The sequence below is a fragment of the Thermobia domestica genome, chromosome 2 (assembly GCF_964235325.1).
Source record: "Thermobia domestica chromosome 2, izTheDome1.hap1.1, whole genome shotgun sequence".
NCBI classification, from domain to species: Eukaryota; Metazoa; Arthropoda; class Insecta; order Zygentoma; family Lepismatidae; genus Thermobia; species Thermobia domestica.
The window spans coordinates 121,494,905-121,511,600 of NC_137455.1; the positions used below are offsets into that span (position 1 = coordinate 121,494,905).

General features: G+C 37.7%; 3 protein-coding genes across 4 annotated transcripts in view; 1 reads left to right on the plus strand and 2 right to left on the minus strand.

The window, feature by feature from the left end:
• Window positions 1–1,721: 1,721 nt before the first annotated feature.
• On the minus strand, window positions 1,722–3,200 carry LOC145679155 (zinc finger MYM-type protein 1-like). The gene has a single exon (XM_081749746.1). It carries the CDS (start codon window positions 3,198–3,200, stop codon window positions 1,722–1,724), a length of 1,479 nt encoding a protein of 492 aa, XP_081605872.1.
• Window positions 3,201–3,431: 231 nt separating this feature from the next.
• LOC145679157 (zinc finger MYM-type protein 5-like) lies at window positions 3,432–3,737 on the minus strand. Its single transcript, XM_081749747.1, has one exon. It carries the CDS (start codon window positions 3,735–3,737, stop codon window positions 3,432–3,434), a length of 306 nt encoding a protein of 101 aa, XP_081605873.1.
• Window positions 3,738–9,640: 5,903 nt separating this feature from the next.
• LOC145675180 (uncharacterized) overlaps window positions 9,641–16,696 on the plus strand; it is a 66,311-nt gene continuing 59,255 nt past the window's right edge. Inside the window, exon 1 of one of the 2 annotated variants that reach the window (XM_081745556.1) lies at window positions 9,641–9,839. In XM_081745556.1, coding sequence (XP_081601682.1) covers window positions 9,758–9,839 — 82 coding nt within the window. In that variant the 5' untranslated portion in view covers window positions 9,641–9,757. The remainder of the gene's footprint in view (window positions 9,840–16,696) is intronic. The other variant, XM_081745551.1, reaches the window with a different exon arrangement.

Below are 16,696 nucleotides of genomic sequence, written 5' to 3' on the forward strand. Positions count from 1 at the left end.
AAACGTGAAATAGAGATGTAGTAGTAAAGGTAAAATAGATACTTCTGCCCCGGCGTGATGGGGAAAATCATAGAAAAACTAGAAGTTTTGGCCACTATTGGGCATGCGCGTGAACAAGCTTCTCCAAGCTCGTCAAGGTTCGTGACGTAGCTCTCGAGCTACGTCAGAATTAGCAGAAAATGCGTGGGACGAAATCGCTATATAAGCGAGACCCTTCGCCGAGCTCAGGTTGTTGTTCTCCGGCGTTCAGCAAGTGCAACTGACTCTTTGTCACGGACGCTCATTATAAGATCAGGTATGTGATTATTTTTCTAAGTCCCCCGATATGGGACACTTGACATGGGACGAGCATCTTGAGACTTGTTAGAAATTAACGTTAAGTTACAACTTAAAAATGAGACCAAATTTCCACTTCGGAAATTATCACTTCCCCTTTGGCCAATGCAAGTTGCAAATACGAATCATCAAATTTACTATTTTCAATAAATCGCGGCTTAGCGTAATAACCTTCTAGCACCCGGTCTGTAATGTAGGGGTTGTGCCCATACATGTTATGTAGTAATAATCTAAAGTTGTAATTTCAAATATCCGAATTGTAAAATTCTTTGTATTTCATTTTTATTCTTTTTTATTCTTATAAATAAAAATTAACAATGGAAATGGTCTCTTTAATTTAGTCATGCTATTCCTCCCTATCTGGATTCAGTTCACAGTCTTCATAAGTTACCTGGGTTTCGATTTGCAGTACGAGCTCTACCTCTAAAATACAAGTCTCTCTCTCTCTCCCCCCCCATTATTGAGAATTTTAGTGCACTTTCTCATCATCTTCAAACCAGTAAAGCCTAAGACGTCCCGCTACTGAGGCTTAAAGGGAGTTGGACTAAGTACCAACTTTGACATACTGGGTGGAGAGTAGAGAAGTGATCTCAAATACAATTTCACGAAAGAAAGTGTATACAAACATAACGACAATCTCAAAAACACATAACAATATGTTGTTAGGGACCCTCTCAAGACAAAACTGGCAAAAAAACTGGTAAAATTGTGGGTGACTCAGTTAGTCTTCCTCTAAATTTTTTTAAATTAAAAAATCAATTTTCAACCCCAAAAAAGTTCAAAAAAATATTTTCAGACTTTCCTCTTGTTGATTACACCTAACATAATATTTTTTCATGAAAATCGGTTGAGCCGTTCAGGAGAAAAAAATAATTTCAATTTTCCTTCCCCCTCCAAAAGCGCCTGGGGGGGTGAAAATTTTGGAAACTGAGTTTCTCATAAATGTCAATCGATACTGTAAATTTGGTGCACACATAATTTCACATGCTTATTCCGCTAGGCCCTTTACTATAATGAGGGACTGATCAAATAATATGAAACTATGTGGGTAATATTACAATCAACTGTCCAACAACTTTTCTACAAAGAAAACATAGACAAATAAATGACGTGAAAGTATTGTTTGCCTCTGCTCATTTTCTCTATCGTTGTCAGGGCCGGCGGAAGGGGAAAATATCACCCGGGCAAAGAATCCATATGGCGCCCCCTACAACCCATTGGTATTACTGAGTTTAAATTTGCTATGCTACCTTACAGATAGCTGATTTTAAAGGATAACTCCTTGAACTCTATAACTATAAGAATCAATTATCAAACTGAGTAAGATCTTAACTTTTGTCAGTTAAATACACAGAGTAAGTTTTGGTTAACGATATACGAAACCGTTATTTACACATGAACACTGCTGAAGCTACACTTACAGGAATAGTTAGTAAGACTCTTAGAGCAATAGTTGCATTTGGAAATAACCCAATAAGGGAGTTCTTGCAAATATATGTAAGTACTTCCAACGATTTGCTCCCTCTTTCAGAACTGAGAAATGAAGGTAAAAGTAAGAGCTCTTGATATAACTGAAATCCGTCAATATCACAGTGATCTTTGTCTGTTAAAGATAGTTGTAAGTCCTTGCAACACTTTAGTAAATACTCTTTGTCCGTTATTGGATGGATGTCATACAAAAACCCAAATATTTCGCTGTGCTGCTTCAGTTGTTGAAATATTTCATTCAGGGAACAGATAATTGTGTCTAATGTGCAAAAATAGAAGTTACATTTAAACGCACTGTATGGATCATTAATCGGTTCGTCTTCAGATTCATACAAAAATTGTCGTTTGACTTTTCTAGGTCGGAGTTTTGGTTCATTCTCAAATTGTGGTTGAATGTCGAGCTCTTCAGCAATTACTTTGGCATCAACCAAAATATTTTGGAAACCTTCATCACTTCGCATGTTCTCAAAGCGACACTTGGTTTTCTTAAGCAGACCAACTGCATGCTGAATGGCCACTGATTCTTGTTGGAAAACATGGCTAACCACATTAACACAAGAAAGAACTTCATACCAAAACACCACAACACAAACGAACTTAAAATTCAGGAGCTTCCTAGCCAGGGAACAAGCCTTATTTTTGCCCATAACGTCTATCTTTGAGTCCTTTGACGATTCGAAAAGAGCATCGTAAACTTCTCCTAACTGGTAGCGAAACGATTTGACAGCATCAATACAACTCTCCCATCTAGTATCACTAAGAGGTTTCAAAGTGAAATTGGATATATGTTTTTGCAGAACAGACCAACGATATTTGGAACTAGAAAAATAATTGTATACTTCTTGCAATAAAGCAAAAAAATTTACAGCCTCACTACAGCACATTGCAGAATCATTCACAACCAAATTCAATGAATGGGAGCTACAAGGGACAAAAAATGCTCGACTATTTAGATCTAATATTCTTTTTTGAACGCCTGAGTGTTTTCCTTTCATATTGGCACCGTTATCATACCCTTGGCCACGCATGTTTGAGAGAGGAATTTTCAGTTTTTCTAATTCTTCCAAAATAGTGGTAGTTAGTCCTTCTCCTGAAGAATCATTTATGCACAAAAATCCCAAAAAATGTTCTTCAATGGATGGTTCCTTACCCAGTTCTACCTTCACGAAATGAACAATTAGTATCATTTGCTCTGTATGACTTACGTCTGGTGTACAATCTAATATTACGGAATAATATGTCGCTTTCATTAGATCAGTCAAAATTTTATCCTTTATTTTTGACCCAAGGAGTTCAATTATTTCATTTTGAATGTCCTTGCTCAAATAATGTACATGTGTCTCTTTACATGTTATTCGTCGCAAATGTTCAGCCATAGTAACATCAAATTGTGCAACACACTCAACTAGTTTGAGAAAATTGCCGTTGTTTCTTGAGTAAATAGTGTCATTTTGACCACGAAATGCCAAGTTCTGGGAATCAAGAAACTGAATTATACACAGCAGTCGTTTGAGAACCTCTTTCCAACGCTCAGTTTCATTGCAAATAATTGTTTGGTTTTCAGCGTCAACTGTTTTACCTGATTGTAATCGGTTTGCAAGTTCAAATTACGATTGGAAAGCCTTCATGTGAGTCAAAGATCTATCATGGTCTGATAACAGTCCGGACATATGCTTCCAATCCGAAAAACCTTCACGAGAAGAGAGTGACATTGTAGTACCACCGAAAAGACGGCAACAGAAACAAAATATTGCATCCTTAGTCACTGAATAAATAAGCCAACTACGAGCAACTTCTCCATTGTGCAGACGTCTTTTGTAGTTACTTGTAGTAAATCGCCGACCCTCGCTGTTTACTGGGAACTCTCGTTTGGAGACTTGAACTGGACCTCGTCTAACAAGTATCTGACGCATTCTGTTCGTAATATGTTCTGGCCAATTTCCTGGATCATCAAGATCGATTGATTGTGATACCAACACCTTCAAAAAAAAAAAAAAAAAAAAAAAAAAAAGAGTCAGTGGAAAATAATGTTAAATTTATTTTAAACACTGTCTTCTAACAAAGAATAAGTGACTAAAACTTGAATGGAATTTTTAAAATTGTGTTCATAATTTTTAAAGATGGTAGGCTTGCACCGAAGATGGGTGGGGGTGGGGGTGGGGATATTCAAGCAGCTAGATTATCCGGGGATAAAAACAAAACAGAATGACGCATGACCAATAAGCCTCCGATAGATGTGAGATATAAATAAATAAAGAGGGGGAGAGGAAAAGTTTAATAATAATTGAAGTAAATAAATAAATAAATAAATACAGGTTTCGTGCGAATATAAGACGTCCACGTCATGTTCTTTTGTATACATAGGAGAGTCTGCCCAGGATTTCTGAAGCCCTACCCAGGATTCTCGGTTTCAGCATTGAAGTGCTGTAATGTGGTTAAATGCCTTGACCCTGATTGGCTCCACAAATGCCTCTTACGAAGTTGAATCAGTAATGAACGACCAAATCAACCGGGATACAAACATGTTCGTGGCTGACTTAACCTAAGAAATATGCAACTTTGAAGACAACATTTCTTTGAACATTATTCTTAGCAAGTTTGCATTTCTTACTATCTGTATTTTCTTTAAAATATGCACATTATTATACACTAATTAAAACTAAACTGTTTTTTAAGCTCCGAAACACCACTGACTGTGTCCTTTTTTTCTTTCTCTTTAAATGTGGTGGGTTGGTATGTGATAAGCAGGGCCCGGATGTTGTTGACCTAAAATTTTCTAAAAAGTGACCTATAAAATGACACTAAAATTCTTGTAAAATGACCCTAAAAATTACAAAAATTAACCTTAAAACTTGCGTTTTCTTAAACGTTTATTTCGTTAAACATTGACATTTTTTAATATCCATTGGATTTTTAATTAACATTTCTCATTCATATTCAAAAAATCTTGTTTCAGTTAGTTGCACTCCATTGATCATTTATTTCTATTGATCAGTCCATTGTACGGCATTGTAGGTACTGAAAATGTCAATTCACTCCCGAGTTGAAACTAGGAAGCACTCTTAAACAATAAAAAGTTCGCAAGTGTAGACTACATGAAAATAATAGATAGAAACCTGTTTAAAATCCTTGTACGCCTTCTAATCCATTTTTAGTTATTCACGTGATCACATCCCTTGTGGTCAACAACCCAAAACTATCTGTTTGGCCACCTACTAACCCCCACGTTTCGTTAACCAGCTACAGCTTAGTTTTCATTAGCTTGTTAAGAATGCAGTTTTTCCACCCCAACAGTCAGGAAGCAAGAAAAGAGATTATTCAACTTCGTCTTTTCCACATTCGTAAACCGTGTTCATTTAAAGATTTCCTTATGTAGAAGAAAAAGAATAAAAAGACCATAAGTGACCTAAAAGTTAACTTAAAATATTAAAAAATGACCTGAAATTTCAAAACGGTAAAAAGTGACCAAAAGTTAACCCTAAAAAACTATATTTTTAGAACCTAGAGTTGATGGATAACGTTTTTAGTTGAACTTGCCTTGTCCCATGCGTAACAGAAAAAAGTTGACTTGTCAACAAGATCCGGGCCCTGGTGATAAGTTAGTTGACTTGCATCGTAATGTTTTGGGGCTTTCTAGATTAGAGATTGGTACTTTATATTATTTGAAAAGCTTTCCGATTTCCTTGCGATGCTTAATATAAAAAGCCTTGGGGGATAGAATCCGCTAACTCTTGCATCAAATGTGAGTCTGCTAGTCGTTCAACCACTAAGGCAATAAATATTACATATTATTATTTTTAAAAAAATGTTATCCCATATCTCTTCCGTCAAAGCAACTTGAACGGAATACAGTGATATTATGCACCTAGACACAAGAAATGAATTCCAAAAATTGAGTAAGTGTGACCCTAAAGATGTTTTTGATTGATTGTTGATATATTTGGCAGTTATAATTTAATTGGTGTCTCCGCAGAACGACTGGTTAAGCTCATCGCCTTATAACTAAGGGAGCTCAGGTTCGATTCTCGGTGAGGACACAAGTGGTTCGGATCCCGCCCTTAGAACGTCATCATCATCCCATGGAAAGCAATGCAAAGCCACCATGGTTTCACCTACGTTTGGCAAGATAGCCTCCCACTTTAGAAAATTGAAACAATGACCAGGTCATTCGTTTGTACTACGTTTGTACCGAAAATATTTTCGTTTGTACCATTTTCTTTATAGGGTTACTTGAGATGTCGACTGGGGGGGCTATCTTGGCGCCAAGATAGCCCCCCGTATCACAGCACAAAAATTGGAATACACCATTCCAAAGCAAATCGTTTGTACCGTTTGTACCGAAAAAAGTTTTGTTTGTACCCTGATAATTTTCGAAAAAACAGGGAATGACATATGGGGGGGTATCTTGGCGCCAAGATAGCCCCCCCCCCCGTATCACAGCACAAAAAATTGGAATACATCATTCGAAAGCAAATCGTTTGTACCGTTTGTACCGAAAAAAGTTTTGTTTGTACCCTGATAGTTTTCGAGAAACAGGGGACGACATTTGGGGGGACTATCTTGGCGCCAAGATAGCCCCCCCCCCCGTATCACAGCACAAAAAATTGGAATACACCATTCCAAAGCAAATCGTTTGTACCGTTTGTACCGAAAAAAGTTTTGTTTGTACCCTGATAGTTTTCGAGAAACAGGGGACGACATTTTGGAGGGGTTTTTTGGCGCCAAGATAGCCCCCCCCCCCGTATCACAGCAAAAAAAAATTGGAATACACCATTCGAAAGCAAATCGTTTGTACCGTTTGTACCGAAAAAAGTTTTGTTTGTACTCTGATAGTTTTCGAGAAACAGGGATGATATTTTGGGAGGGGGCTACCTTGGCGCCAAGATACCCCCCCATATCACAGAACAAAAATTTGAAATACACCATTCGAAAGCAAATCGTTTGTACCGTTTGTACGGAAAAAAGTTTTGTTTGTACCCTGATAGTTTTCGAGAAACAGGGGATGTTATGTTGGGGAGGAAGGCTATCTTGGCGCCAAGATAGCCCCCAGGTATCACAGCACAAAAAAATGAAATGTGCCATTCGAAAGCTAATCGTTTGTACCGTTTGTACCGAAAAAAGTTTCTTTGTACCCTGATAGTTTTCGAGAAACAGGGGATGAGATTTGGGGGCTATCTTGTACGTAAGATAGACCCCCTAATGTGTACTTTTTCCATGTCCATTAATAAGTATTATATGTTTATCCATGTGAATTGATGTGCATTTAGAATTCTGGTTGTGCATATCAAAATAAAAAAAATGAATTTTTCAGTAATAACTCAACGTTAGAATTGAATTGGCGAGTGGGAAAACAGTGTGAGTCCAAAATAAACCATTTTGAAGTAAAGGCAACCGATTCAATTAATTTTTCTCTATTTCTGCCCTTTTCCTTAAGTAAATACGTATTATTCAGCAATGGCCTATTTGCTTTCGTCTATTGTCTATGAAAGCGGCAAATTCTCGAGCCGTTAATGTGACAGATATAAACAGCTAATTTTTTCAGTTGGTTTAAAGCTGAAACGTGGAAGGACGCAGTTTAGGTGAGCAAACATTTCATCTTTTAGTTTTCTTTGTTTAAGATTATTTCTGTAAATCCAGTTTCTTTCTGAATTTGTATACACTTCGTTATTCTTTTTACGGTATTTATTTACGGAAAAGGGCACAAATAGAGAAAATTTAATTGAATCGTTGAGCGGAAAAACACTACTAGTGCACAAAACGCATTTTGAGATATTTGAAGAAAGAACTTTCGTTTGTTAATGCCACAAATGTACAGTCGACATTATAGCATTCTGTTATAACGTGCGAGGTCTTCCAAATTGTACTGTTCTTCATTACAACTTGTAGTTCTACATCTTTAGTGTTATTTTCGCCTTTAACTCAAAATGACTTATTTTGAACTCACACTGTTTTCCCACTCGCCGATTCAATTTTAACGTTGCGTTATTCCCAACAATTTCTTTTTTTTTATTTGGATATGTATTAATACCTGAATCCAGAACCAAGAATTGAGTGCCTGGCTCCAGAACTGAGGATCGTATGCCCGAAACCAAGGGTTGGGTATCGCGAAAGATGTCAAACTCCAAAGAAGAAATAAACATTTGAAAATTCACCTGTTTAACTGATGGTACTTTTGTTTCACTAAAATTGACATTACAAAGTAAAGGATACAAAGTAAAATCCTGTTCAAAACAGTATTGGACATTACAAAGTAAAATCTTGTTCAAAATAATACTGAAAGCTAATCGTATGTATTGACCGTTATTTTTTGTACTGTAGTACCACTGCTGTTCGAGTGGAGTGCTTTTGCACAATGCTTATGAGGAGACGGATAAGCAATGAGGTCGTTCATGGTTGGAATTTATATTTCGTTAGTTTTCTCCCAGAAACTGTTATACAACTTTCTTTTCCTTCTACTCTCATCTTTCTTTGTACTGACCCTAGGTGGCCCCTACCTACATCCTGTATGTCAAGACAAAATAGCCACTCTGACAATTATTATCGAAGATAGACTCAATCGTGTGTGCTACATTTATGCTGGATTGTGCCGACCAAATTTTCATCTGTGCCATCAATTGGAATAAATAATAAATGAAAGAAAATGGAGGTACTGCCTTGATAAAGCAGGGGCGTCATTTAGGGAGGGTAGGAGGGGGCAATTGCCCATCAGAGTTTGAGGAATACAAATAATACTTTAATAGACTGTCTACTAATATACTAGTACAAAACGTGAAAATCTTATGCCACTGGTACTCTTGCTCCCCCCAAGTTAAGTCTGAAATGACGCTCCTGTGATAAACGTAAAATCGACACTAATCAAAATATTTCAAATTACTTTTTAAAAGTGACTTTGCATACGTTTGTCCTGTTTACACTTGGTCGATTTAGTCGCACGGCTAAATCGACTCGCTGCATTTTGGGGCGTTTACACTTGGTCGATTTAGTCGCACGACTAAATCGATTTAGTCGCACTACTAAATCGACTCGCTGCATTTGCCACTAAATCGAAGCAACTAGGCCGAATCAGATCGATGGATGTGTTCAATTATTTCAACCACAGAAAATAGAACGTCTTTCAATTCAGTTGCCAGTCGATTAGTCGCCTTCGATCAACAAGCGATTAAGTTGAAGTCCCGTTTACACGGTCGATTAAGTTGAAAGTGACGTCAATTCAACGGAATCGAACGCAAATCGACTAAATGTAAACGCCCCATGCGACTAAATCGAAGCAACTAGATCGATCGAATGAGATCGATGGATGTGTTCAATTGTTTTAACCGAAATTGAATGCTACTTGTCGACTCGCTCTCCTCTGGTCGATTCGAAATCGACTGGCAATTTTAAAGATGTCCAAGCAAAAAGTAATTGGTACAATTTGCGGTGTTATAGCAGAAAAAAGTAGAATCGACCACAGAAAATAGAACTTCTTTCAATTCATTTGCTAGTCGATTAGTCACTTTCGATCAACAAGCGATTAAGTTGAAGTCCTGTTCACACGGTCGATTAAGTTGAAAGTGACGTCAATTCAACTGAATCGAACGCACGCCCCATTACCAATAATCACGAGTGGTAATCAAAAATTAGGTGGCGAAGCTGGCTGCCTTGACGTCAAGTGAAAATCGTCATTACGTTTAAAATTGTTTGAAAACGATTGTGCTACATTTGTGCCGGATTGTGCGGTTCATGTAGCGTCGAACCCAATGTAGACACTCAATCTAATCCTTATCTAAGCATAGAAGTGTTTTTTCATATCGTCCTTACCTCATGATGCAGTAAGCAGTGGCGCGTGTTTAAAACAGATTCTGTTAGGGGCGTTAGTGTACGTAGCGTTTCTGAAAACGGAACATTAAATTTCTTCCTTCATTTCGAAAACATGGAATAATCTCTAAATTATATGTCTAATCCGCCATTATTAATATATAGAATGTCAGAACAAGGTGCAGCTTTGCAATCTTACAATCAAGAACTAGTAAAATGTAGGTATACATAAGTGTGTTGCAATTTAATTTATAATTATTTATTAAGTGTATGCAGTTGTAGAAAGACGTCAGGCATATTAATTAAGCAGTAGGTTTGTGAAAGGTAATAGTTTGCACTTTCAAAGACAATAAACTCTCAACCAAACGGGTCCAGGATATAGATAGTAAAAACGAAATGAAATTTTTGAGTTTTACGTCCCATGCTTATGCCGGCTAGGCTATCAAATCATTACAGGTTAAATAGTAATTCGTATTACTGCGAAAACCCACGTCTTTTCAATACCATTGCAGACGCGCCTGTTCCATATGGAAGTGCGGGCTTGCCAGTTTCGGGATTGAGTATAGCCCGCTCCCCCCAGTGATTTTTAACGATTCATAGTAGTTCATAATGAATCGGAATCACATGTTATGAAGATTTAAGATGTAAATCTTGTGGTAAGGAGGCTTTAGTGTTATAGTTAAGAAGCCGTACTTCCCATTTAGGGAAGGACGAGAAACGCCATACTTTCAGGAATTATTCATTGACTATCTAGGATGTTAAAAAGTAGGTAATAGACTGAGTTCTTGCTCTTGTACTTAGGGTGTTTAGGTAATGCAACAGTAAGATGTATCCTCGTGCACGGGAGATGAGAAGTAGCTGTTCTTAACTATTACCGTAGAAGTAGTAGTGGTGGTAGTAGCAATATTAGTAGTAGTAGTAGTAGGAACGGGTTAGAAGCCCCGCATGGGTTGGTTGGGTTCTGTTCTCGATATTCAGGGGTGCCCACAAGGGGGGGCTATGACGCAAACTGCGTCATTGAAATATTTGGGGGGGGGTTAAAAATCTATATAAATATGTTTGATGGGGGGGGGGTAAAATTAATCGAAAAGAAGATTTTTTTCATGGAAGAACACCTACGGATAGACAATTGGGGGGGGGGTGCGTCATGGACATAAGGGGGGGTGGGCACCACTGCGATATTAGTAGTAGTAGTAGTATTCGGAGTAGTACTAATAGTAGTAGTAGTAGTAGTAGCAGTAGTACCACCAGCAGCAGTTGTAGTAGTAGTAATAATAGCAGTAGTAGTAGTAGTATTGACTGTTCCAGTTCCGGTGACAAAGAACTGGGGGGAGCGGGCTATACACAAGCCCAGTTTCGCCCTGCACGGACTGTTAGATACCGGTAACTTAATACCACTAAGGTCTCCAAGAACATATTGGTTTGTATTTACTGCACTCTACCTTTGGCTTAAGTGCTTAAGTTTAGAGTTGCCCCTCCACTCTGAAGGTGCCCTTGGACTTTGCAACATACAAAAAACAGTGCTTCACGTATTACAAATTGTTCTATTTCCCTTCAGTACTCCGTGGGCTTCGCAAAAATTTAAAAGCTTTTTTTTTTTTTATTATTTTTGCGCATCCGTTACACCTGTTCGCCATATTTTACAACTACCATGCTGCTGAAACCGCGAATGTTTCCGCATCCGGCAAATAGTACCAACTTCCACATATCTTTTCTCGTATTAAACATATCTCTCCTGCCGAACTTACATTCCTAAACATCAAATAGAAACTTCAAATTATCATTTCTTACCTCATTTCTCCTGTAAATTTTCCTGATTTTTATAAAAAGCGGAGGGGTAACTCTAAACTTAACCCCTAGCTTTTATAGTGTATGTCCAGACGCTGTGCTTATAAGTACATCAAAAGAATTGCAATTTTTCACCGATTACTTGTGGTGGTCCCTTTAATTTCATCTACCCTAAATGAGATGATGTGTTCGCTCTGCAACTTCTGAAGGAAAATAGAAAGTAAATTAGTGAAAGAATTATGGCCTTTTAGGTGAATCTAGCATAAATCAGTTTGCATTATATTAATTTACCCGTACACGTTTACCTTTGGCACACCACTCGGAGTAATCCTTGAAACATTATAATTCATTCAGTGATTCCTTTTTATTGTTCTCCATAAGATTTGCGCTGGACGACATGACATTACCCCGTTAAGCATAATGTTCAAGGGCCACAAGACGTAATTTTTGAAACATTACAATTTGCGTGTATGTATATATATATACGATTCGGATACGGGGTATAAAGGGTTCACTCGAGCTTACGGTTCTACCAAGTAGAAAATTTATAGGTTAAATATGATGGAAAACATTTTTCGTGAAGGAATGAGCATGTGAATATAAATACTGTAAGTGCATAGCATATTAAAATTAATTTTGACTGATAGTGAAACTATTGTATGTGTAAGAGCACTTCCACTATCCTCGTTTGTGCGTATACCCCTCGTCGTTGCCGGGCCTACTCCCTACGAACATACCCTTCGCTACCACTCGAGCACTGACTCAGGTACCATTCGTGGCTAACTAGCACAAGTTAATTCGTGTTTTGTGGACTTAGTCGTTATGCCATACGTCAGAGTTTGAAAAAACTCGTTTTTTTTTTAAGCCCAACTCACCTGGGCCCATATGGTTTTTTTTTTTTTTAAATATTTCAATGTTTTTGGGGTAAAAGTGTTAAAATGTGATTTATATTTTAAGATTGTCATTGTCACAACTTGCAACACTTTTCTATTCACTGCTGTTTTAAAAAGAATGGTCGCCATTTTGAAATTTTACATTGGATCGCCGAGAAAAGCTATACAGCCGATTTAGAATGTTTCGTGCTTCTACTCTCAAAATTTCAACTTAAAAGTCCCATAATTGCACCCTGTATCGTGGATAACAGCTATTTTGAAAACTGGCCGCCATTTTGAAATTTTACGTTGGATCGCCGTCAAGATAGGTACAGGTAATTTAGAGTATCTCGTGCTTCTACTCTGAAGATTTCAACCTGAAAGGCAAAAAATTGCGTTTTGTAGCGTCGATAACTGCTATTTTGAAAAAAAGGCCGCCATTTTGAAATTTTACGTTGGTATGCCGTCAAAATCTATATAGGAAATTTAGTGTGTCTCGTGCTTGTACCTTGAAAATTTAAACTTAAAAGAGCGAAAGTGATGCCCTGTAGTATGTGTAGTACACCAGGGGCGGATAGACTCAAGTGTGTGTGTGTGGAAGGGGGGGAGGGTCAGAGCTGATGGAGGTGAAATATTCGTCTAATGATTTAAAGTACGAGGGAACAAATGTAGATTAGGGATGGTACCGAGACCGAGACGGACATTTATATACCGAGACGAGACCGAGACGGACTTCTAAATACCGAGACGAGACTTAAGTCAGTCTCGGTCTCGTCTCGAATATTGATATTAATAGATACTAAAATTGCCTTCACTCAAAATTTGTTTCGTTGCTGTGTTAGATAATATGAGAACGGTTGACTGATGTACATTGGCGCATTTAGGGGGTGGTTATCGGGCTCAACCCCGCCCTCGAAATAAATTTGTGATAATTTTTTGCATTGCACGTACAACGCAAATGTTTCTTACTCGTTCCTCGAGCCTCTCCGCAAACAAAATTCACTGCTGAGGCAAATAGAATTTTCTCTTTCTGCTGTCTGTGTCTCTCTCCCTCACTCTCTCTCTCTCTCTCTCTCTCTTTATATATATATATATATCTGGTCGCGGTGCCACCCAGGTCCGCCCTGCATAGGTTCCCAGGGCCCAATTTTAATTTTAAATGGAAGCAAGGGGTGAGTAGTACCTCGTTCAATAGACCTTGAGAAACTAAAAAGCGTTGTGGCAAAAGACCTTTCATATCGGGCACTGTATTCAAAATGGCCGACAAGACATGTTGCCTCTATCAGATACAGTAAAACGTGCAGTACCACTAATACGAAAACGGTTGAACATAAATGAACCGAACAAAAACTCAAATAGAAAATGTCATGTGGCACATCGATTGATATTGTCGCGGAGGCTCCCATGGCCACCCTTCATGGGGGCCCAGGGCGCAACCTCAAAATTGTAAATGGAAACATGGGGTGAGTGATACCTCGTTCAACATATCCTTAAAAACTAAATAGTGATGTTGCTAAAGCATATGGGTCACCGTTTTCAAAATGACCACCAAGGCATGGTACCTGCATCAGGTAAAACGTCCAGTATCACTAATATGAAAACACCAGAACAAATATTCGAATAGGAAATCACAGAGGGTATTTATCATTCTATAGCTCGGGAATGTTGCAACAGTCGAAAAGGTGATTAGTGTGAAAGTGCCATAATGGAAAGGAAGAAATCTCTATAGCTCGGGAATGTTGCAACAGTCGAAAAGATGATTAAAGTGAAAGTGCCATAATGGAAAGGAAGAAATCTAACTCCTAGAAATGTATTCTAACCTCACTCCGTACGTGAGTAAAGCAGGAGCGTCATTTCATATTTTGCTTGGGGGGGCAAAACCCCTCGATATAAGTTAAATTTCGCGTTTTTTACTCATTTACTACTACTCTATTGATAAAATCTATATAAATCTCAAACTCAGGGGGGGGCTACTCTATTGATAAAATCTATATAAATCTCAAACTCAGGGGGGGGGCAAATGCCCCTCCCTGCCCCCCCTAAATGACGCTTTTGGAGTGAAGCGGGAAGGATCGGTGAAATTGCAAATGAGAGCCTTAGTTTTTGCAAATTGTATCTACGAAACAAAGTTATTTGAAATGTGTTTTTATAAGAGATAAATGTCTCTGTAATGGGATAAAGTATGTAAAATTCTTGTTAAATGGTACCTTCTATTTTGATTGCGGGCAATGGTTTGATGCAAAAATGAATCAACTGAAATGCGAAGCCAATTTGTCGAACAATGAAATTTTAGAACAATGTTTTCAAACGTTGGTTTTGTTCAACAGTCGTCTGCATGACAGAGATGGAGTGGGTCAGTGGGTCAAGTTTTCTCAGTGGGTCGTGGGTCAACGGCATGTAACCCACCGTGACCCACTGCGACCCACCACCCACCGTGACCCACCACCCACCATGACCCACTGCGACCCACCGACTCAGTGTGATCTACCGACCCTCTCTGCTCACTGCATTGCAGACAGTATCTTCTGAAGACTGGCAAATTTATCTTCGTTTTACTTCCAAGACCTTCATTTCCCTTCCTTTTCCACTTGTTTCTGTCTACTTACCTGAGGTGAGTATATGTAACCAAGTGAAAAAAGAACTTCAGGCGCTTTTGGATATTGATATTTTTAATTGTAATAATAGCAATAGGACTTATACTACTACTTGGCTTTCGAGATCTGTGAGTTTTTAGAGGAGCTAACTACTGGAAAAAATACATTTTTGAATCACTGTAATATATAATTATTATATAAAAAATTGAATGTAACTATGTGTGCCTGATCATCACGGCCAAAGTGCAAAGTCAAATGAAATTACTTTTGGTATGTAGTTAGGCCTTAATCCAAATTGGGATGATGTGTTGCTTTCATTGTAATAGCTACATATCCTAAGGAGGGTAAGGATCCGAATTTTTGCGGGGAAAAAAAATTAGTATCTCGCAAGCCGTTATACTTACTGAGCTGACAATTGAAAATAAACAAAATGTGTCCTAGCATATTTTTAAATTTTCCTTTATGGAGGGGGGCACTTTCTATATATGGAAAAATGGTAGTGAGTTGGTTTGTAGAAATGATCGAAAACGATCGATGTTATTTAAGAAAAAAAAAAATCAAACAAAAAATTACAGTGCTTGGCTTCATATATCCATTGCTTTCTACTATAATAATTGCTGAAGCTTATGTTTATTATATGGAACGCTTACAGCACAGGGCGATCAACCCAAAAACTTGTGACTAAAATAGGCATAAAATTTGTACTATAAATTTAATTACACGGAAATTTTAAGTTTGGATTGTACGCATAATTATATGGAAAATTGTACACTTTTTTTCCTTTACGTTGGCCTACTTACCTTGATTTGGAACTTTCAAATTTCATCCTTTTTTCCACTGAAAAGTATTGATAATTCAACAAGGAAATAATTATACTATGATAATTTAATCGAAATTCATCGTAATTTGGCGCATGCCAAACAGCAGTGTGGTAATTGAAGGGGATGAAGGAGAGAAATTCCCATTCACCTCTGAACACTTTCCAGGAACCACGTTCTCCTTCGCTTTCTAGACGGGGTAGGGAACTTAATAATGGCATCAAACCTTCATGTGTAATTACAAAAATTCATTTTATAAACAAATATGAAATCTTCAGTTCATCAGGCTTTAATTGATAATTTATTCACAAGATTCCGTATCGAAGGCGTGGTAGATGAAGTTTCTGTTCTCCATGAGTCGACATTGTAAACTGACATGGTCGATATGGAAAAAATGTTGTATGGTGATAGAGAGATGATATTTCTTGCTGAGTATTTCAAAACTGACCAAGGAAAATCGTTATCAGGCTTAAGTCTAACAAGCAGATTGTCGATGAGGAGTTGCAGAAATCGGGTAGAAGTATTATCAATTTCCACGACAGAGTGCGAACAGGGACTTCCCCTTATGAATTTACAGATGACTGATATTAGAAATAGACTAAGTGCTCAAACATTGTCTAACTTGTTGTTCATCAATGCTAATGGCCCACCGCTAGACAAGCTCAAAGTAGACGAGCTATTTATTTCTTGGCTGAAGGATGGACACCATTCCGCTGCGGATGATTTACCACGAAAATGTTACCAACAGGAAATAAACCCAATTTAAGGTTTGTTTCAAAGTGGAAAATTACGAGCTATAGAAAATGTATAGGCTTATTATTACTTATACTATTACTTATGGCTTATTTGTGCTATTCAACTTTGTACCTATTTTTTAGTAAGTCTCTTCTTTGCTTTAGGTAAACTACTTTGAATAAGTATTCATAATAATTGCAATTATGCATATTTGTAACTTAAATTTAACGTGGTGTTTAGTGATTACGCAAATTACAATTATGATCAT